Raw genomic sequence first — 21,949 nt, forward strand, 5'->3', positions numbered from 1 at the left:
CGGGAGTCTTTAGTGTGGGGTGGTTTGTATAGTAGCAAGTCATTTGTTCATAAGAGCTGGGTCAGCCTAACCCAGGTTGAGCTTTTTACCAATCAAAACCTTATTAGATCACTAAACAATAAATGCCTTGAATTGCGTTGTTACAAGCTTTTGGATTAGACATACGGTACATGTTCTGAACTTTGGATACCAATAGATATTACATGAATATCTTCCAATGTTATGAAATACAATGTGAAATCTAAAATGTGGTTGAAGTTAACGCTGCGCCTCAGGCAGTTACAGCCTTTTTTGGGACCGTGCTTTAGGAAATGTTGAGACAAGAGAAGTGGAAAGAGTGGCTATAATGTATCTGAAAGGCATACATTAGCCAGCTGGAGAACTACATAAGCAATTTTCTATGGGCAGGAAATTAAATCTAGCCTAAATAACCCAATATAATCAGGAGTTAGCGCCAGATCATCTGTATGATAACAGAAAATTATACAGGGCTATTTTGGAGAGTACATCCACCTGTTGCCTTAATCGGTGTGCCAAAACGATTGAAATGAGAGAAAGCAAACCAGGCATTTTCCCTTTGATAAAAAATGAGGGTAGAGAAAATATGTGTCTATCTTTGATATAAATGTTCTGGTTTGTTGTATGTGGAGATTGCAGTGGGTAGTGTGGAAGTTTATGACCTGCTACCCTGAAGGCATGGATATACGACAGGAAACATATCCTTGTTTGTGACATTCGTGTCAAACCCCCATTGATGTGAAATTTCCCAGTGAGTGCAATTCTCCTGTTGACATCAATGTATGATTCATGGCCCATTTGTCTACAGTTTAAGAAGATGATGCAAGATAGAAGACATCATGATGAGAATATAAACCTGCGGACTGGGGATGTTTTGTTTACTTGATCTTCCATGAGATCTGAGGACATGACATGACTGACTCTCTCTCTCTCTCTCTCTCTCTCTCTCTCTCTCTCTCTCTCTCTCTCTCTCTCTCTTCCCCGCTCTATTTATTTGTAGTTGTGGGAGTTTTATGTTAATTTATTTACTTGTGTAAACTGTATGTGCGTGGATGCATGAACGTTTGTGTGTGTAACTATGTGTAATGCTCCTCACAGTTTCAGCCATCATTTCAAAAGGGACCACCTGTTGAGATAATACAAGCCAGGGAAGTTATTTCACTTGACAGGCAGCGAACGCATCAGACAGGGGCCCAGCCAAGCTGCCATTAGCAGTGTTTGTGAAGTCCCACGGAGCCTGGGTAACTGACTCGTCAGGAAGTCCCTGTACAAGTGGCCAGCGTTGCTCTGCAACGGGTGAATGTACATTGGGTGGGATATAAAGGACAGAATGCTCTTTCCTGGTGTACAGTACACACCCTGACACATATCCCTCCGAGCTCATTACCAATCTTGGGACCCTGGACTGAACACCTCCCTCTGCAACTGGATCCTGGACTTTCTGATTGGCTACCCCCAGGTGGTGAGGGTAGGTAACAACACATCTGCCAGGCTGACCCTCAACATGGTGGCCTCACAGGGAGTAAATTAGTCCCCTCATGTACTCCCTGTTCACCCATGACAGTGTGGCCACGCAGAACTCCAACACCATCATCAAGTTTGCTGACTACACGACGTGGTAGGCCTCGTCACCGACGATGATGAGACAGCCTACACGGAGATCAGGGAACTGGCAGTGTGGTGCCAGGATAACAACCTCTCCCTCAATGTCAGCAAGACAAAAGAGCTGATCGTGGACTACGGGAAACGGTGGGATGAGCAGGCCCCCCATCCACATCAACAGGGCTGTAGAGGAGCGGGGTGAGAGCTTCAACTTCCTCTGTGTTTCACACCAGAACAGTCGTGAAGAAGGCACGACAACGCCACTTTATGGCCCCTCATGTCCTCAAAAAGTTATACAGCTACACCATTGAGAGCATCTTGACTGGCTGCATCCCTGCTTGGTATGGCAACTGCACCACCCTCGATCGCAAGTTGCTAGTGGTGCGGAGCACCAAGTCGAGGACCAAAAGTCTCCTTAACAGCTTATACCCCCAAGCCATAAGTGTACTGAACTGTTAATCAAAGGGCTACCAGGACTATTTGCATTGACCCTTTTATGCACTGACTCTTGCACTGTCTCTATGGACACCCACTGGACTCTAATCACACACTAACACGGTGCAGCTGTATAACTTTTTGAGGATCTGGGGGCCCATGCCAAATCTTTTCAGTCTCCTGAGGGCACAAAGGTGTTGCCGTGCCCTCTTCACAACTGTCTTGGTGTGTTTGGACCATGACAGTTCATTGGTGATGTGGACACAAAGGAACTTTAAACTCTCGACCCGCTGCACTTCAGCCCCGTCTATGTAAATCGGGGACTGTTCAGCCCTCCTTTTCCTGTGGCCCACGATCAGCTCCTTTATCTTGCTCACATTGAGGGAGAGGTTGTTGTCCTGGCCTTGTCTCTGACCTCCTCCATATAGGCTGTCTCATCGTTGTCGGTGATCAGGCCTACCTCTGTGTCATCAGCAAACTTAATGATGGTGTTGGAGTCATGCTTGGCCAGCAGTTGTGGATGAAGAGGGAGTACAGGAGGGGACTAAGAACACACACCCCTGAGGGGCCCAGTGTTGAGGATCAGCATGGCAGATGTATTGTTGCCTACCCTTACCACTTTGGGGCAGCCCATCAGGAAGTCCAGGATCCAGTTGCAGAGGTTGGTGTTTAGTCCCAGGGTGTTGAAAGCTGAGCTGTATTCTATGAACAGCATTATCACAGAGGTGTTCCTGTTGTCCAGGTGGGAAAGGGCAGTGTGGAGTGCGATTGAGATTGCGTCATCTGTGGATCTGTTGGGGCGGTATGCGAATTGGAGTGGGTCAAGGGTTTCCGGCATGATGGTGTTGATGTGAGTCACGACCAGCCTTTCAAAGCACTTCATGGCTACCGACGTGAGTGCTACAGGGCGGTAATCATTTAGGCAGGTTACCGTTGCTTTCTTGGGCACAGGGACTATGGTGGTCTGCTTGAAACATGTAGGTATTACAGACTCGGTCAGGGACAGGTTGAAAATGTCAGTAAAGAATTTTTCAAGTTGGTCCGCTTGTCCTGGTAATCCGTCTGGCCCCACGGCTTTGTGAATGTTGACCTGTTTAAAGGTCTTGCTCACATCGGCTACGGAGAGCGTGATCACACAGTCATCTTGAACAGCTGGTGCTCTCATGCATGCTTGCCTCGAAGCGAGCATAAAAGGCATTTAGCTCGTCTGGTAGGCTTGCGTCACTGGGCAGCTCACGGTTGGGTTTCCCTTTGTAGTCCGTAATAGTTTTCAAGCCCTGCCACATCAGATAAGCATCAGAGCCGGGGGAAAGTAGGATTCAATCGTAGTCCTGTATTGACACTTTGCCTGTTTGAGGGTTTGTCTGAGGTCATAGCAGGATTTTTTTAAAGCATCCGGATTAGTATCCCGCTCCATGAAAGCGACAGCTCTAGACTTTAGCTCGGTACGGATATTGCCTGTAATCTATGTCTTCTGGTTGGGATATGTACGTATGGTCACTGTAGGGACGACGTCATCGATGCACATGTTGATGAAGTCGGTGACTGAGGTGCTATACTCCTCAATGCCATTGGATGAATCCTGGAACGTCTGTGCTAGCAGTCTGTGCTTCCAGTCTGTGCTAGCAAAACAGTCCTGGAACGTAGCATCCGAGTCATTTGACCACTTCCGTACTGAGCGAGTCACTGGTACTTCCTGCTTTAGTTTTTGCTTGTAAGCAGGAATCAGGAGGATAGAATTATGGTCAGATTTGCCAAATAGAGGGAGAGCTTTGTATGCACCTCTGTGTGTGGAGTAAAGGTGGTCTAGAGTTTTTTTCTCTCTGGTTGCACATGTGACATGCTGGTAGAAATGAGGTAAACATTTATTTATGTTTAAGTGTTTGCTTATGGCCTTTTACAGCTTGAGTGCGGTTTTAGTGCCAGCATCGGTTTGTGGTGGTAAATAGATGGCTACGAATAATATAGATGAGTACTCTCTTGGTAGATAGTGTGGTCTAGAGCTTATCATGAGATACTCTACCTCAGGCAAGCAATACCTCGAGACTTCTTTAATATTAGACATCGCGCACCAGCAGTTATTGACAAACATACACACACCCCCACCCCTCGTCTTGTACTCATCCTGCCGATGCACAGAGAAGCCAGCCAGCTATATATTATCTGTGTCGTCGTTTAGCCACATCTCGGTGAAACATAAGATGTTACAGTTTTTAATGTCCCGTTGGTAGGATATTCTTAAATATAGATTGTCCAGTTTGTTTTCCAATGATTGCACATTGGCCAATAACATGGTGGGTAGTGGTAGTTTACCTACTTGTCGGCAAATTCTTACAAGGCACCCCACTCTCCTCCCCCTTTTTCTCAGTCTTTTCTTCACACGGATGACAGGGATTTGGGCCTCGTTTTGAAAAAGTATATCCTACACGTTGGACTCATTAAGGAAAAAATCTTTGTTCAGTTCGAGGTGAGTAATCGCTGTTCTGATGTCTAAAATCTCTTTTCGGTCATAAGAGACGGTAGCAGCAACATTATGTAAAACATGAGTTACAAACAATGTGAAAAAACAAACAAAAAAGCACAGTTGGTTAGGAGCCCGTAAAACAGCAGACATCCCCTCCAGCGCCATTATCATAGTTAGCATTTCACGGTAAAGTCTACACCTGTTGTATTCGGCACATGTGACAAATACAATTATATTTGATTTGATCCTCTTCAGTACACACAGCTCAATTACGAATTTTCTGAAATGTTATCTTGGTGCAGAGCAAACAACATGATTCAATACGAGTGGGAATGTAAATAAACAAGAAGAAAAAAATGATAATTGAAAAGTGTTTTGCCACTGCCACGATAATTCACAGAGCCAATAAACTGTGATATTCTGGTTCTTATTTCTGGTTAGAAATTAAGCAACTAATTCAGTGTAGGCAAGCGGATGGCTTTAATTGCAAGTGATGTAATGTAAGTGGCGGAAACATCTCAAGTACATTAAGAGCAAAGGGTGGTCCTCACTGGAGGGGGGAGAGATGGGTGCCATTGGGGGCTGATGGTAATTGCGGTCCTAGAGGCCGTCACATGCTCAACGAGGTCCTTGGCACGGTGCTGAGTATGTGGCACCTGATTTATGGAACGCCGCTGCCCACCATGTGCCCAGTGTACCAGGGCCCCACTGAATAACCACATGACAGGCCTCACATGACAGGCCCTGAGTAAAGATTCAGCCACACATAGGAACCTGTGAGGCACGCGCCATAATGCCTCCAGATAGGGCTATTCAGCGGGCTGAGAATGAGGTCATCTGTCAGCTGAGACAGACAGATAAAGAAACGCCTGGTATTTGGAGACCTTTGGGAGGTGCGCTTATAACAGGTAAAGAGAGTTAATCGCCTCTGTATTCAAATTATATGGCTTTGTAGGGGTGAGTGGGTGAAAGCATCCACATAAATGATTGTTGTAAATGGCTCATTATTAGACATGCTTGGAGGTTGGTGTTATGGGAGAAGGACGCTTCAGTATTTAGGGCCAGGAGGTTGTCCTACATTGTCACCTGACCATGGAAAACTCCAGGCCCCAGTTAAGGGCTATATCTAGATATAAATGATACGCCTGAAAAGTCTTTACACTTTCAAATACAGCCTAAGGGGAAACAAATCTAAACTAACTAGCACAAATTCTATTCTAAAATCCATTATGCACAGAATGACAAGGAGACGACAAGTATTTTTCTCCCTATGAAGAGCCTTTGATGTCAATTAAAACCAGTGTCCCAGACCTCCCCTTTGTAGCCTGTGCCCTGTAGCTGCTCACCCCATTGTGTGGTGACAATACCTTACAGCTAGTGATTAACATAAGGACAGGTTTATAAAAGCAGCCAATACCAGCATTCTTCCATCTCTCCTCTCTTCCGTCGCTCTCCCTCTCAGTCTCTCTCTCAGGGGAGTCAAACTGAATTAACCTCCAACCTGTCTCCTTGTTGCACGATTAAATTACATTTTTCTGCAGTTTATAAACAGGCCAAGCTTGAAGACCTTGTTTTATTTTACTGGCTGCGAAATGAGAAGATGGAGAATGAAGGGAAAATGGGGAGAGTGGCAAGGCTAATCTCTCAGAGAGCAGGTTTCAAGTGTCAGGAGTTTGTTTGTTTTTGGAACAGGATGGCACTAGACAATGCAAGTGTTTATCTTTGTTCATGGGTATTTAATTCAGCCCAAAAAGATAGCAGCAAAAAAGACAGAGCCAAAAAAAGAAAGAAATCCACCCCCTGTTGTTTTCCACAGAGTAAAAAATGTCACACACAAGGTCATGATGCAAATATCCCCAGCTTTGAATTAATTGAGGCGATTACTTATGCAAGCTAGCCGGCCGTATGGTGGATGTGTTTACGCGGCGCTGAACCTGCGCCAAGAGGATCCACTTAATGATTTATTCAAGGAAAAGGATTGTCTGTATCGCTTTGAGATATATACGGAGCATCATTAAGCAAAATCTGGGGGGGAGATATTATACACTACATGACCAAAAGTATGTGGACATCTGCTTGTTGATCATCTGATTCAAAAATCATGTGCATTAATATGGAGTTGGTCCCCCGATGGACAACCATCTCTGCAGCACTCCAACAATCATGACTTTATGGTAGAGTGGCCAGACGAAAGCCACGCGTCAGTAAAAGACACATGACAGCCTGCTTGGAGTTTGCAAAAAGGCACCTAAAGACTCGCAGACCATGAGAAACAAGATTCTCTGGTCGAATGAAATCAAGATTTAAATCTTTGGCCTGAATGCCAAGCGTCACATCTGGAGGAAACCTGGCACTATCCCTATGGTGAAGCATGGTGGTGGTAGCGGCATGCTGTGGGGATGTTTTTCAGCAGCAGGGACTCGGAGACTAGTCAGGATCGAAGGAAAGATGAACAGAGAAAAGTACGGAGAGATTCTTGATGAAAACCTGCTCCAGAGTGCTCAGGACCTCAGACTGGGGCCAAGGTTGACCTTCCAACAGGACAACAACCCTAAGCACACAGCCAAGACAACGCAGGAGTGGCTTTGGGACAAGTTTCTGAATGTCCTTGACTGGCCCAGCCAGAGCCTGGACCTAAACCCGATCAAACATCTCTGGAGAAACCTGAATATAGCTGTGCAGTGACGTTCCCCATCCAACCTGACAGAGCTTGAGAGGATCTGCAGAGAAGAATGGGAGAAACTCCCCAAATACAGGTGTGCCAAGCATGTAAGGTCATACCCAAGAAAACTCAAGGCTGAAATCGCTGCCAAAGGTGCTTCAACAAAGTACTGAGTAAAGGGTCTGAATACTTATGTAAATGTGATATTTTAGTCTTTACATTTGTAATACATTTGCAAAAATGTCTAAAAACCTGTTTTCGCTTTGTCATTATGGGGTATTGTCTGTTGATTGATGAGGATAAAAAAAACATCTAGTCCATTTTAGAATAAGGCTGTAAAGTAAGAAAATGTGGAAAAATATAAGGGTCTGAATACTTTCCGAATGCACTGTATAGTGTAATATAGTGTTATACTAGACCAAGGACATTCCTAACATAGCACTTTCAAAACACTGTTACATGAGAGAAAATGTGCTATTTGATTATTTGATTATCAACATATGCAATGATTTCTTCATGCAACTAATAATTCCCTGTGATTCTTAATATCAGTCCTTAAATTATTCAATCAAGTCAAACATTGAAGCCATTTGAAAACATTTTACTGCTATTTAAAAAAAATAAATATCCAGGCACATGTTCAATGACATTACATTTTCAGTGGCATTACACTTGACCCTCTTATGCACAACAATCTAGCCCTACTGTTGTTGGCTTGACAGAGCACACCACCCTCCATTGACACTGAAAACTTGGATCACTAAAGCGTTACCCTTTCTGCTACAGCTGAATAATGCAAAGTTCCTTTCCCAAAAGAAAATGTATCACATAAATAAACAACATTAAATTAAAGTATGGCTGTGTCCTGATCCTTCTCTTCTCACCGGGAGAAGTGTTGTGGGTTCAGGAAGTAGAGTTTGGATAAATTGCTTTTTGCTGAATGATAAATACAAGTAGAGACAGGAGGGCAGCTCCAGGAAACAAGATGTTAAACTTTGTCATGCATAATTTAACATGACATGAATAGCGTTCGGACTAAAAAGCCGCCGTTGCAATCTGCCATCCCTCAATTATTAAAGATGAACATTCCTGAGGTGCAGTTTGGGGTTCAACGTGGATAGTGTAATTGTGTTAACTTTCTTTCAACACTTTGTTCTAACAAAAAAAATAAAGATAAGTGCTTTGAGTCCATAATATAGGACTCCTCTTCCAGGAGTATACACACTGGACAGTGTTTAGCGAGGGTCAATGAGTTTCTCATCGAATAACCCCCATTCGTAAGTGACCAGACCAATGTCAATGACCTCTTCCATCTGGACTTGTAGTCATTACTTGTGGGTGACGGACAGATGAAGGGTCAATGGCTATGGCCAGACAAGGAAACAAACTATGGATTACAGATTCACCCAGGATACATTTTCTAACATGGCATTTACCAAGGGGATGGAGATGGAGTTTTAGAAGAAAACACATAATACTTTTGGTAGATTTCTACTTTTTGAGTTAATCTGAGTCATAAAATAGTAACAGTGGTAGGTAAACTCAGTTGTGTGTAGAATATTTTAAGTGTAACATATAGTGCCCCCCCCCCCAATACATCAGGGCATGGACTCTACAAGGTTTTAAAAGCGTTCCACAGGGATGATGGCCCATGTTGACGCCAATGCTTCCCACAGTTGTGTCAAGTTGGCAGCTAGATGTCCTTTGGGAAGTGGAACATTCTTGATACACACGGGAAACTGTGAAAAACCTTGCAGCGTTGCAGTTCTTCACACAAACCAGTGCAGCTGGCACCTAGTACCATACCCCTTTCAAGGGCACTTAAATCTTTTGTATGCCCATTCACCCTCTGAATGGCACATACACAATCCATGTCTCAATTGTCTCAAGGCTTAAAAATCCTTCTTTAAGCTGTCTCCTCCCCTTCATACATTTAACTCATTTAGCTGAATTTCTTATCCAGAGCGACTTATAGTAGAGTGCATACACTTTCATCCATACTGGTCTCCTGTGGGCTTCGAACCCACAACCCTATGCCATGTTGCAAGTGCCATATTCTACCAACTGAGCCAAACAGGACAGTCCACTGACAGTACACTGATTGAAGTGGATTTAACAAGTGACATCAATAAGGGATCATAGCTTTCACCTAGATTCACCTGGTCAGTCTATGTCATGGAAAGAGCAGGTGTCCACCCTTGCAGTTTTCTTAAATACTCCTTATTTCTTCTAAAATAACTTGGAAGCAAAAATTGGTCTCCACACATTGTTATTGGATTTTCAACATTGCAGAAGCAATTTTGCTGGTTTACAATTTTAATTTAGCGAAGAAAAACAAATGGTTTGGACAAAGTTATAGCAACCAGGAGCTAATACTTGGTTGCACAGCCTTTTGGCCAAGACAACAAAAACGTTTTGTAGCCATCAATGAGGTTGCTGCACCTTTCTCCTGGAAGTTGGCCCACTCTTCAGCTACAAACTGCTCCAAATCTGCAATGTTTGAGGGGTGCCCTCAATCAAATACTGTTTTCAGATCTCCACATAGGTTTTCAATTAGGTTTTAGATCTGGACTCAATGCTGGCTGACCCCGTTTTTGGACCCTGGGTTGAACATTGGACTCCAAAAAGCAGGTTGATGTTTGTCAAAATCTTGCCCTGGAGGCAGAAGTAAGTGATTTCTGCTAGATGGGCCGGCTGCAAAGTCAAAATTGGCTATATCGTAAAGAATCCTGATTTTATTATTATTTTTTTTTTTGCTTTTTCGTCTTAATTTAATGTTAGAGTTAGGCATTAGGGTTAGCAGTGTGGTTAAGGTTACAGTCAAGGTTCGGGTGAGGTTTAAAATCAGCAAGAGACCACTCTGCAGAGCTGCCTCCAGGGCAAGATTCATGCCAATAAATGCCAACCTGCCTCCAAAAACATTGATCATTTGATTCTTTCATGATGCCTTACACATGTTCAAGGCCACCAGTACAAGAGGCAGAAAAGCAACCCCTCAGCATTATCTAACCTCCCCCATGTTTGATTGTAGGGAGCGTGTTCTTTTCCTTAAATGCTTAATTTGGTCATTGGAGACCCCACTGCTGAAGAGACAAGAAACCACCTAAACAAGACTAAATGTTCTGTGGATCGATTTAAGAGCTCTTGGGAATACAAATCAGCTCTAATGTTTACCAAAAACGAAATGAAGCATTCAAAGAAAAGAACACCCTACCTACAATCAAACGGGAGAGGTTCTATAACGTGTGCAAGAAATCATTTATCAGCAGATTATCAGATTTATCAGCAGATTATCATTTGGAGTCAAATGTTCAACCCAGTGTCCAAAAACTGGGTCTTCGTCAAAGGTTGTGGCTCTTCCATTGACCCAAAACACAACGCTAGACTGCTCGAGTGGCAACTATTGAATCCAGATCTGAATCTCATCCAAAAAAACATGGCAACATCTATAAAGCATTCAAGAATATAATAAATATATTCTTGAAACAGCAGTTGGTAGAGGGCACCCAACAAATAATTCAAAATTAGAGCCGTTTGCAGCTGAAGTATGGGCCAAACTTCCAGTAGAAAGATGCAGCAAGTTCATTGATGGCTACAAGAAGCAGCTGCCAGCAATCATCTTTCACCTTCATTTAACTAGGCAAGTCAATTAAGAACAAATTCTTATTTTCAATGACAGCCTAGGAACAGTGCCTTGTTCAGGGGCAGAACAACAGATTTTTACATTCGATCTTGCAACCCTTCAGTTACTAGTCCAACGCTCTAACCACTAGGCTACCTGCCGCCCCACAATCTTGGCCAAAGGCTGTGCAACCAAGTAAAATATAAGGAGTGCATAGGGATTATTAGGTTGAGGATGTCACCAAAAAGTGTTGCTTTTCAATAAAAATATTTAACAGAAATATAGGATATTCTCATTCTCTCAACAATACTGTGACTTTTCTCTAGTCTAGTCAATGGACTACAGTGGACTGTTACATACTACAGTGGTACCCACCTCTTTTATCCAGACTGTGTTGGAGGCTGTCCTCCCCCTTCCTCAGGCTGTCAGTGTGCTGGTTGTGGGTGTGTGTCCCCTGGCTGGGCCCATACTCATCCAGGCCCTGGACTTTCCCATCAATCAGCTGGTTGTGGACCTGGTTGGGTGTGGAGGTGTGTGTGTGACCCATCTGATCGTCCTCATCACAGTCGTAGTCATCCAGGATGGGGGTCTCCCGGATGGGCATGCCGATGACAGAGCTGTGCTGTAGCTGGCGGGACCCCCGGAAGCTGTCCCTACCCTGGGGTCCCAGCAGCACAGAGGGGATGTAGTGGATCTCATGGGTGGCCTCGGTGCTGGCGCTCTTCTGGGGGATGCGCCGGCGCTTGCACCAGCGGTGACGGGTGTACAGCACCAGTGTGAAGAGGAGGATGAGGAGGAGGAGAGCGATCAGGCCTCCCTGGAAGAAAGAGGGAGAGAGAGTGAGACAGACAAACACATATACAAGCACACAGACACTTACACAAACAACACTGACACCGAGCCAGGCAGTGGTTTTAACATGCCAGTGTTCTAGTCAGAGTGAGTCAGTCCCACAGCCCTAGGGTTTACACATGCCAATGCGATAAGGTTGTTAGCCTAACTCGCCCCATCTCCGTCTCCAAGCCATAGCATTCCCCTCAAAGCCTGCTCATGCAAATTCACCGTGACACATCCATTGCTCCATGGTTTGTACCATTTCATGCCATCACAGACACATCAAAGACTCTCTGGCAGCCAAGCTGAGAGTGAAAAGCACAGTTAATCCATACACATACAGTCACCGTGTATGGGCCATAGACTAATAGAGCTGACATATTCCAAGATAACTGACAATTCTTCACCGTAGTGGTCAACGGAAAGAACCCGGTGAGAATCTGAAAAATTGTGACGACCTTAAGGCCATCCATCTATTGCAGTCAGACACCATTTTTTTGGGATGCTACACCTGCCCGCCATTCTCTGTGCCTACTGTATAATACAGTGTATAAGAGCAGATAGGGTTATTCATCAAAACATTTAAAATTCTATCTTCATGGGGAAAAACAAACCACTCTCAAATTATAACTAATGCACTGCTGGGTGGCCATAAATCAAACCATGGAGAGGTGGGTAACTCCTAAGAGAGGAACGTCCTCCGGACAATAGGAGAGCAGCTTCTGGGAAATACACTCCCCGCCTGAAACAAAGTCGCCCGGCAACAACAACAGATGAGAGAGCTACTGTTTCACAAAACTTACACAACACCAGAGGAACATTTTGAACTTTTCAGAAATTATTTTTTAAAACGATTGTGTAGAGGTGGAATTGAGACTGGCAATGCAATATTTGAAACATAACGAAATAATAGACACAAACGTTAGTAAGCAAACAATGATGATCATAGCTGTAAAATAAAATATAATTAAAATGTCAAATTAGTCTGGTAAGAAAAGTTAATCTTTTAGCACTCTCTTTCATTATAACAACAGCCATGTAAATTCACAATGTTTCCATGAGGGAGATGTGGTTTTCATTCATCTTAAGACCCTACAAATCCCTGATGCTTTAGTCTAAAGTCACTCCACAGGGAGGAGAAAGACTGGGAGCCGGAGGATTCAAATCCCTCTCAATCTCTCTCTTTTTTTGTCAATGTCTTTCTCTCCCTCCCTTCATCACTCACTTTTGCTCTCCCTTCAGCTTTCTTTTCCTTGAGCCATCTGCCTTACATCTCTCTCTATCTCTCTCTGGCCCCCTGCCCTTCTCCCTCCCTCCCTCCCCCCTCCCTCACAGATTACCACCTACTCAGATGGTGTATTACTGGCCACAAACTCAGCACTGACATTTGTTCAACATCCTTTAGAATCAATGAAGAATAAATAAATTAACAAATGACAGAGAGTTAAAACCATCTGGCAGAATTGAATACGTAACCTAGTCGCTACATCAACTTTTTTTCCTCAGTGGCTATCATCGACATGCTGAAAGCCATTATCCATGTATTCTATAGTGAATAGGGATGAGTGGATCAAAATTATGTGTAGCATCAAAGTGCTGTACAACTGACATCAGATTACCCATGCCATTATGCTCTGCTGAAGAGGCTCTGAAACTAAAGACAGCTCTTGCCAGTGAGTTTCATCTGCAGAACCACTATAGGTACCTATTCAATCTACATCAACCACTGGATACTTTGGCAGTTTTGTAAATCATTCTTCCTCATCTGTTATTCCATTATAAAGCATAATAAGCCGTGCCCCAGGGACTAACGTCAGGATAAAAACAACAACACACTAGGCCAACCCATCGTGCACCTGTTCAGTTCTGTAGCCACCATCTGGGCACAGGGGAAGCAGCTCCCTCCCTGGCAGGCACACTGACAAACTAGAGAGCTGTAGTGCATTCATCTTCAGGAAACTCATGGAACTAATATTCCATCCACACTGTATGCAAATATCCGTACATCGGTCTACATACTAACGCATTCATTCATCACATGCACACACGCGTGCACATATGGTCATACACACACACACACACACACAAACACACACACACACACACACAAACATATGCTCCCTTTCCGTGCCTGGAGGGAATGCAATGCCAATCCAGAGATGTGTTTTATTCAGAGTGGAGACTTTGTATACCTCTCTAGTCAGAGAGGGTGTTAACAGTGCTGTATCACAACTAGTGGAGACTCTCAGAAGCCTGTATCTGGGTGAGTAAACTGTTGTAGCCTGTATGAGATGAAACCTCACTGGAGTGGACTTGAGGGCCAGCTTCACCCTCTCTTTCTCTTTCTCATTCCATCTCTTTCTCTATCTCCCTCATCCCCAACTTCCCCAGCATGGAGTTAAAGAGCCATGTGTCCAGGCAGCTGCTATCTACTCTCCCCGTCCAACTGCAACTCCCAGAGCCAAGGGATGGAAGACTGACTCGGCTCACTTTTTTCTACACCCACAGGGGATCCTTTCCCATCAGCCATAGCCATTCAGGAAGTGATGTCACCGGGAGAGTGGTCTCAAACAGGTAGTGTGGCCAGAGGAAGAGATGAGGGGAAAAGAGCAGCATGTGCTGGGAACTTAGAGCCTACAGTAGTAGAAGTCTGTCCCCTGTCCCATGTGACCTTTTCAATACAGCTTGGTGAGTGAGAAGGACATAGTTATGAATTGTACATTTTGATTCAGAAAAATTACTAATTAATTGAACCATAAAGTATACTATGCATGTGGTGAGTTAAGTGTACATTCAACCAAAACAGAGAAAGCTAATTGCAAAATAAACAAATAATTGACCACCCACATAAAAAATATATTCCAAGATAATTGAAAAATGTAATATAGAAAGTCCACAAACTGAGCCATGAAATCACCAGGGAAATTACATTGACCCTCGGTGGCCCTACTTAATCATGAAATCTGATTAAACTCTGATTGAAAACTGAATGGAAAATCTCCATTGAGTTTTAACTGAAAATAACAGGTCGACCTCCACATTCTGTTCCTCTCCTCAGTATGGCTACAGAAAGGCAGGCATATTGATTGGCTTTGTCTGAGTTCCATCCCTCAGTCCCATCACTGCCCACCCCTGAGCCCCCATCACCTCCCCACATTTCCCCCATGTTTCTCCATGCAGCCCTCCTTGGCCCCGACTCTGATCCCCGGGTAGGGGGAGAGATTTGTGGGTAGATTTGGCTGTCTCTGGCCCTCGCCCTCCTGAATTATAGCAGGGAATTAGGCCTGAGTTACTCCCTCGCCGCTAGCCCACCCTGCCTCCCCTCTTCCTAAGCCAAGCAGCTCTGGCTAGCCCTGGATCTCTGGGTGTCCTCATATGCAGAGGGATGCCCTGCATACATAGATCATCAAGATATATAGTGTTTTATTTATATTCGTTATGGGGGTTCTTCATGCAGGGAGAAATAGACCATGGGATGATAAGCAGATAGTTTTGTTCTATCCATGTCCCGTTGCTAAGGACATGCTGTACTGTCAACTTCCAAGTCGTCACAGAGATAATAATAAATCAGAAGACTTGTATTAGACACCATAGCTACATAACAGGCTGCTAGACCACATGCATCAGAGGTATAAAGCCAGTTATTATAAACTGGGTGGTTCGAGCCCTGAATGCTGATTGGCTGACAGCCATGGTATAGCAGACTGTATAACATGGGTATGACAAAACATGTATTTTAACTGCTCTAATTACGTTGGTAACCAGTTTATAATAGCAATAAGGCACCTCAGGGGTTTGTGGTATATGGCCAATATAACACGGCTAAGGGCTGTGTCCAGGCACATTTCATAATGCGTAAGAACAGCCCTTAGCCATGGTATATATACAACAAACCCCCTCGTGCCTTATTGCTTAAATATACAACGGATTTACTAGCTAATTGTTTGCAACAGGTGCAAAGCATAAATCATTTTTGTTCCCCAGTTCAATAAACATTGAATATACCAATATTAAAAGGTAAACCGGAACTAGTGAGAAGGGATACAGAATTAATGTCATGTGTAAATTGAAGACACTTTCTGTTTCAGCTGTTTGTTTGGTGTTGAATCTAACTTTGCACCTCAAATCAAATCAAAGTTTATTGGTCACGTACCAAGTTTAGCAGATGTTATAGTTGGTGCAGCGAAATGCTTATGTAACTTGCTCCTAACAATGCAGTAAAATGTCAAACAGGTACACAAATAATCAATTTAAAACAAAACAAAAGAAACAAATGTCGGGATTGAATCCAATTAACAACCCAAATAGCACTGTAACAGTAATCAAATGCATTTTATACGTACAGTATCTACACCGGATGAATTTAAGATATCTTAGGAATGTACAGCAGTAGATATATTAGAATGAACTATGTAGAGAATACAAAATGTATGCAACCTGATGCCAGTGCTGTGTGAATGTGGTCCGTGGAGTGAAATGAAACAGGGAAGGATGAGTCAGGGCATTAGACTGATAGACCACTGACTGTTCACTTCAGATAGAGTCACCGACAAAGAGGAATGATGTCCAGGATACAGAAACACTAGTATGACATGGTTTTATAGTAATCGTTGTGATAACATGAAATTGGTTGAGCTGTTGATTGATAATGGAATATATTACTAGTTTAACTAGCTTGTCCTGCGTTGCAAATAATCAATGTGGTGCCTGTTCATTTATCATCGAATCACAGCCTACATCGCCGAACGGGTGATGATTTAACAAACGCATACGCAAAAAAAGCACTGTCATTGCACCAATGTACCCAACCATGAACATCAATGCCTTTCTTAAAATCAATACACAAGTATATTTTTTTAAACCTGCATATTTATTAAAAGAAATTCATGTTAGCAAGCAATATTAACTAGGCCAACCCATCGTGCACCTGTTCAGTTCTGTAGCCACCATCTGGGCACAGGGGAAGCAGCTCCCTCCCTGCGTTCTGTGCAAGCAGAGTCAGGGTATATGCAGCAGTTTGGGCCGCCTGGCTCGTTGCGAACAGTGTGACGACCATTTCTTCCTAACAAAGACCGTAATTAATTTGCCAGAATTTTACATAATTATGAAATAACATTGAAGGTTGTGCAATGTAACAGCAATATTTAGACTTATGGATGCCACCCGTTCGATAAAATACGGAACGGTTACGTATTTCACTGAAAGAATAAACGTTTTGTTTTCGAAATGATAGTTTGCGGATTTGACCATATTAATGACCTAAGGCTCGTATTTCTGTGTGTTTATTATATTATAATTAAGTCTATGACTTGATATTTGATAGAGCAGTCTGACTGAGCGGTGGTAGGCAGCAGCATGCTCGTAAGCATTCATTCAAACAGCACTTTCCTGCATTTGCCAGCAGCTCTTCGCAATGCTTGAAGCACAGCGCTGTTTATGACTTCAGGCCTATGAACTCCCGAGAATAGGCTGGCAATACTATAGTGTCTATAAGAATGTCCAATAGTCAAAGGTAAATGAAATACAAATGGTATAGAGAGAAATAGTCCTATAATTCCTATAATAACTACAACCTAAAACTTCTTAACTGGGAATATTGAAGACTCATGTTAAAAGTAACCACAAGCTTTCATATGTTCTCATGTGCTGAGCAAGGAACTTAAACGTTAGCTTTTTTACATGGCACATATTGCACTTTTACTGTCGTCTCCAACAGAGTTTATGCAATATTTAAACCAAATTGAACATGTTTCATTATTTATTTGAGACTAAACTGATTTTTAATTATGTATTATATTAAGTTCAAATAAAAGTGTTCATTCAGTATTGTTGTAATTGTCATTATTACTAATACAGCTGAAGTCAGAAGTTTACAAACACCTGTCATGCACTGACCTTAGAGATCCTTTTTATGTCTCTATTTTGGTTGGTCAGGGCGTGAGTTGGGGTGGGCATTCTAGGTTTTTGTTCTATGTTGTCTATTTCTATGTGTTTGGCCGGGTGTGGTTCTCAATCAGAGGCGGCTGTCTATCGTTGTCTCTGATTGAGAACCATATTTAGGTAGCCTTTTCCCACCTGTGTTTTGTGGGTAGTTGTTTTCTGTTTTGTGTCTGCACCAGACAGAACTGTTTCGCTTTCATTCTCCTGTTTGTTGTTTTTGTTCGATTTGTTTTTTTTTGATTAAATCATGAACACTTTAAACGCTGCACCTTGGTCCACTCTTCCTTCAGCCCACGAGAATCGTTACAACACCTTAGCCAAATACATTTAAACTCAGTTTTTCACAATTCTTGACATTCAATCCTAGTAAAATTTCCCTGTCTTAGGTCAGTTAGGATCACCACTTTATTTTAAGAATGTGAAATGTCAGAATAATAGTAGAGAGAATGATTGATTTCAGCTTTTATTTCTTTCATCACATTCCCAGTGGGTCAGACGTTTACATACACTCAATTAGTATTTGGTACCATTTCCTTTAAATTGTTTAACTTGGGCCAAATGTTTCGGGTAGCCTTCCACAAGCTTCACTCAATAAATTGGATACATTTTGGCCCATTCCTCCTGACAGAGCTGGTGTAACTGAGTCAGGTTTGTAGGCCTCCTTGCTCGCACACACTTTTTCAGTTCTGACCACAAAATTTCTATAGGATTGAGGTCAGGACTTTGTGATGGCCACTCCAATACCTTGACTTTGTTGGATGTATGCTTGGGGTCATTGTCCATTTGGAAGACCCATTTACGACCAAGCTTTAACTTCCTGACTGATATCTTGAGATGTTGCTTCAATATATCTACATAATTTTCCATGCTCATGATGCCATGTATTTTGAGAAGTGCACCAGTCCCTCCTGCAGCAAAGCACCCCCACAACATGATGCTGCCACCCCCGTGTTTCACGGTTGGGATGGTATTCTTCAGCTTGCAAGCCACACCCCTTTTTCCTCCAAACATAATGATGGTCATTATGGCCAAACAGTTCTATTTTTGTTTCATCAGACCAGCATCTTCACAAGGTCCTTGCTGTTGTTCTGGGATTGATTTGCACCTTTCGCACAAAAGTGCGTTCATCTCTAGGAGACAGAACATGTCTTCTTCCTGAGTGGTATGACGGCTGCGTGGTCCCTTGGTGTTTATACTTGCGTACTATTGTTGGTACAGATGAACCTGGTACCTTCAGGCATTTGTAAATTGCTCCCAAGGATGAACCAGACTTTTGGAGGTCAAATTTGTTTTCTGAGGTCTTGGCTGATTTCTTTAGATTTTCCCATGATGTCAAGCAAAGAGGCACTGAGTTTGAAGGTAGGCCTTGAAATACATCCACAGGTACACCTCCAATTGACTCAAATGATGTCAATTAGCCTACCAGAAGCTTCTAAAGCCATGATATAATTTTTGGGAATTGTCCAAGCTGTTTAAAGGCACAGTCAACTTAGTGTATGTAAATTTCTGACGCACTGGAATTGTGATACAGTGAAATAATCTGTCTGTAAACAATTGTTGGAAAAATGACTTGTGTCATGCAAAAAGTAGATGTTCTAACTGACTTGCCAGAACTATAGTTTGTTAACAAGAAATTTGTGGAGTGGTTGAAAAAACGAGTGTTAATGACTCCAACCTAAGTGTATGCAAACTTCCGACTTCAACTGTATATACACTGCTCAAAAAAATAAAGGGAACACTTAAACAACACAATGTAACTCCAAGTCAATCACACTTCTGTGAAATCAAACGGTCCACTTAGGAAGCAACACTGATTGACAATAAATTTCACATGCTGCTGTGCAAATGGAATAGACAAAAGGTGGAAATTATAGGCAATTAGCAAGACACCCCCAATAAAGGAGTGGTTCTGCAGGTGGTGACCACAGACCACTTCTCAGTTCCTATGCTTCCTGGCTGATGTTTTGGTCACTTTTGAATGCTGGCGGTGCTTTCACTCTAGTGGTAGCATGAGATGGAGTCTACAACCCACACAAGTGGCTCAGGTAGTGCAGCTCATCCAGGATGGCACATCAATGCGAGCTGTGGCAAGAAGGTTTGCTGTGTCTGTCAGCGTAGTGTCCAGAGCATGGAGGCGCTACCAGGAGACAGGCCAGTACATCAGGAGACGTGGAGGAGGCCGTAGGAGGGCAACAACCCAGCAGCAGGACCGCTACCTCCGCCTTTGTGCAAGGAGGAGCAGGTGGAGCACTGCCAGAGCCCTGCAAAATGACCTCCAGCAGGCCACAAATGTGCATGTGTCTGCTCAAACGGTCAGAAACAGACTCCATGAGGGTGGTATGAGGGCCCGACGTCCACAGGTGGGGGTTGTGCTTACAGCCCAACACCGTGCAGGACGTTTGGCATTTGCCAGAGAACACCAAGATTGGCAAATTTGCCACTGGCGCCCTGTGCTCTTCACAGATGAAAGCAGGTTCACACTGAGCACGTGACAGACGTGACAGAGTCTGGAGACGCCGTGGAGAACGTTCTCCTGCCTGCAACATCCTCCAGCATGACCGATTTGGCGGTGGGTCAGTCATGGTGTGGGGTGGCATTTCTTTGGGGGCCGCACAGCCCTCCATGTGCTCGCCAGAGGTAGCCTGACTGCCATTAGGTACCGAGATGAGATCCTCAGACCCCTTGTGAGACCATATGCTGGTGCGGTTGGCCCTGGGTTCCTCCTAAGACCTCATGTGGCTGGAGTGTGTCAGCAGTTCCTGCAAGAGGAAGGCATTGATGCTATGGACTGGCCCGCCCGTTCCCCAGACCTGAATCCAATTGAGCACATCTGGGACATCATGTCTCGCTCCATCCACCAACGCCACGTTGCACCACAGACTGTCCAGGAGTTGGCGGATGCTTTAGTCCAGGTCTGGGAGGAGATCCCTCAGGAGACCATCCGCCACCTCATCAGGAGCATGCCCAGGCGTTGTAGGGAGGTCATATAGGCACGTGGAGGCCACACACACTACTGAGCCTCATTTTGACTTGTTTTAAGGACATTACATCAAAGTTGGATCAGCCTGTAGTGTGGTTTTCCACTTTAATTTTGAGTGTGACTCCAAATCCAGACCTCCATGGGTTGATAAATTTGATTTCCATTGATAATTTTTGTGTGATTTTGTTGTCAGCACATTCAACTATGTAAAGAAAAAAATATTTAATAAGAATATTTCATTCATTCAGATCTAGGATGTGTTATTTTAGTGTTCCCTTTATTTTTTTGAGCAGTGTATATAAAAATCGGATGATTAATTGATATCGGCTTTTTTTGGTCCTCCAATAAATCGGTGTCGCTATCGGCGTTGAAAAATCATAATTCGTCAACCTCTACTGGATGTGTGTTGGGTCATTGTCCTGTTGAAAAACAAATGATAGTCCTACTAAGCGCGAACCAGATGGGATGGCGTATCGCTGCAGAATGCTGTGGTAGCCATGCTGGTTAAGTGTGCCATCAATTCTAAATAAATCACAGACAGTGTAACCAGCAAAGCACCCTCACACCATCACACCTCCTCCTCCATGGTGGGAACCACACATGCGGAGATCATCCATTCACTTACTCTGCATCTCACAAAGACACGGCGGTTGGAACCAAAAATCTCACATTTGGACTCATCAGACCAGAGGACAGATTTCCACCGGTCTAATGTCAATTGTTAGTGTATCTTGGCCCAAGCAAGTCTCTTCTTCTTATTGGTGTCCTTTAATAGTGGTTTCTTTGCAGCAATTCGACCATGAAGGCCTGATTCACGCAGTCTCTGAACAGTTGATGGTGAGATGTCTGTTACTTGATCTCTGTGAAGCACTTATTTGTGCTGCATTTTCTGAGGCTGGTAACTCTAATACACCAATCATCTGCAACAGAGGTAACTCTGGGTCTTCTTTTCCTGTGGTGGTCCTCATGAGAGTCCGTTTCATCATAGTGCTTGATGGTTTTGCGACTGCACTTGAAGAAACTTTCAAAGTTCTTGACATTTTCCGGATTGACTGACCGTCATGTCTTAAGGTAATGATGGGCTGTTGTTTCCCTTTGCTTATTTGAGCTGTTCTTGCCATAATATGGACTTGGCCTTTTACCAAATAGGGCTATCTTCTGTATACCAACCCTACCTTGTCACAACATAACTGATTGGCTCAAATGCATTAAGAAGGAAAGAAATTCCACAAATTAACAGGGCATTCTAGGTTACCTCATGAAGCTGGTTGAGAGAATGCCAAGATTGTGCAAAGCTGTCATCAAGGCAAAGGGTGGCTAATATTTTCAAAGAATGTCAAATATATTTATGTGTTCAACACTTTTTTGGTTACTACATGATTTCATATGTGT

At 43.4% G+C, this 21,949-nt stretch overlaps 1 protein-coding gene across 1 annotated transcript in view; it reads right to left on the reverse strand.

Moving 5' to 3' along the window:
- The window catches only part of LOC120025537 (astrotactin-2-like), a 451,161-nt gene that overhangs the window by 342,062 nt on the left and 87,150 nt on the right, over positions 1-21,949 (reverse strand). Inside the window, exon 3 of the mRNA XM_038970100.1 lies at positions 11,179-11,620. Coding sequence (XP_038826028.1) covers positions 11,179-11,620 — 442 coding nt within the window. The remainder of the gene's footprint in view (positions 1-11,178; positions 11,621-21,949) is intronic.

The sequence above is a fragment of the Salvelinus namaycush genome, chromosome 31, assembly GCF_016432855.1.
Source record: "Salvelinus namaycush isolate Seneca chromosome 31, SaNama_1.0, whole genome shotgun sequence".
In the NCBI taxonomy this organism is placed as follows: domain Eukaryota; kingdom Metazoa; phylum Chordata; class Actinopteri; order Salmoniformes; family Salmonidae; genus Salvelinus; species Salvelinus namaycush.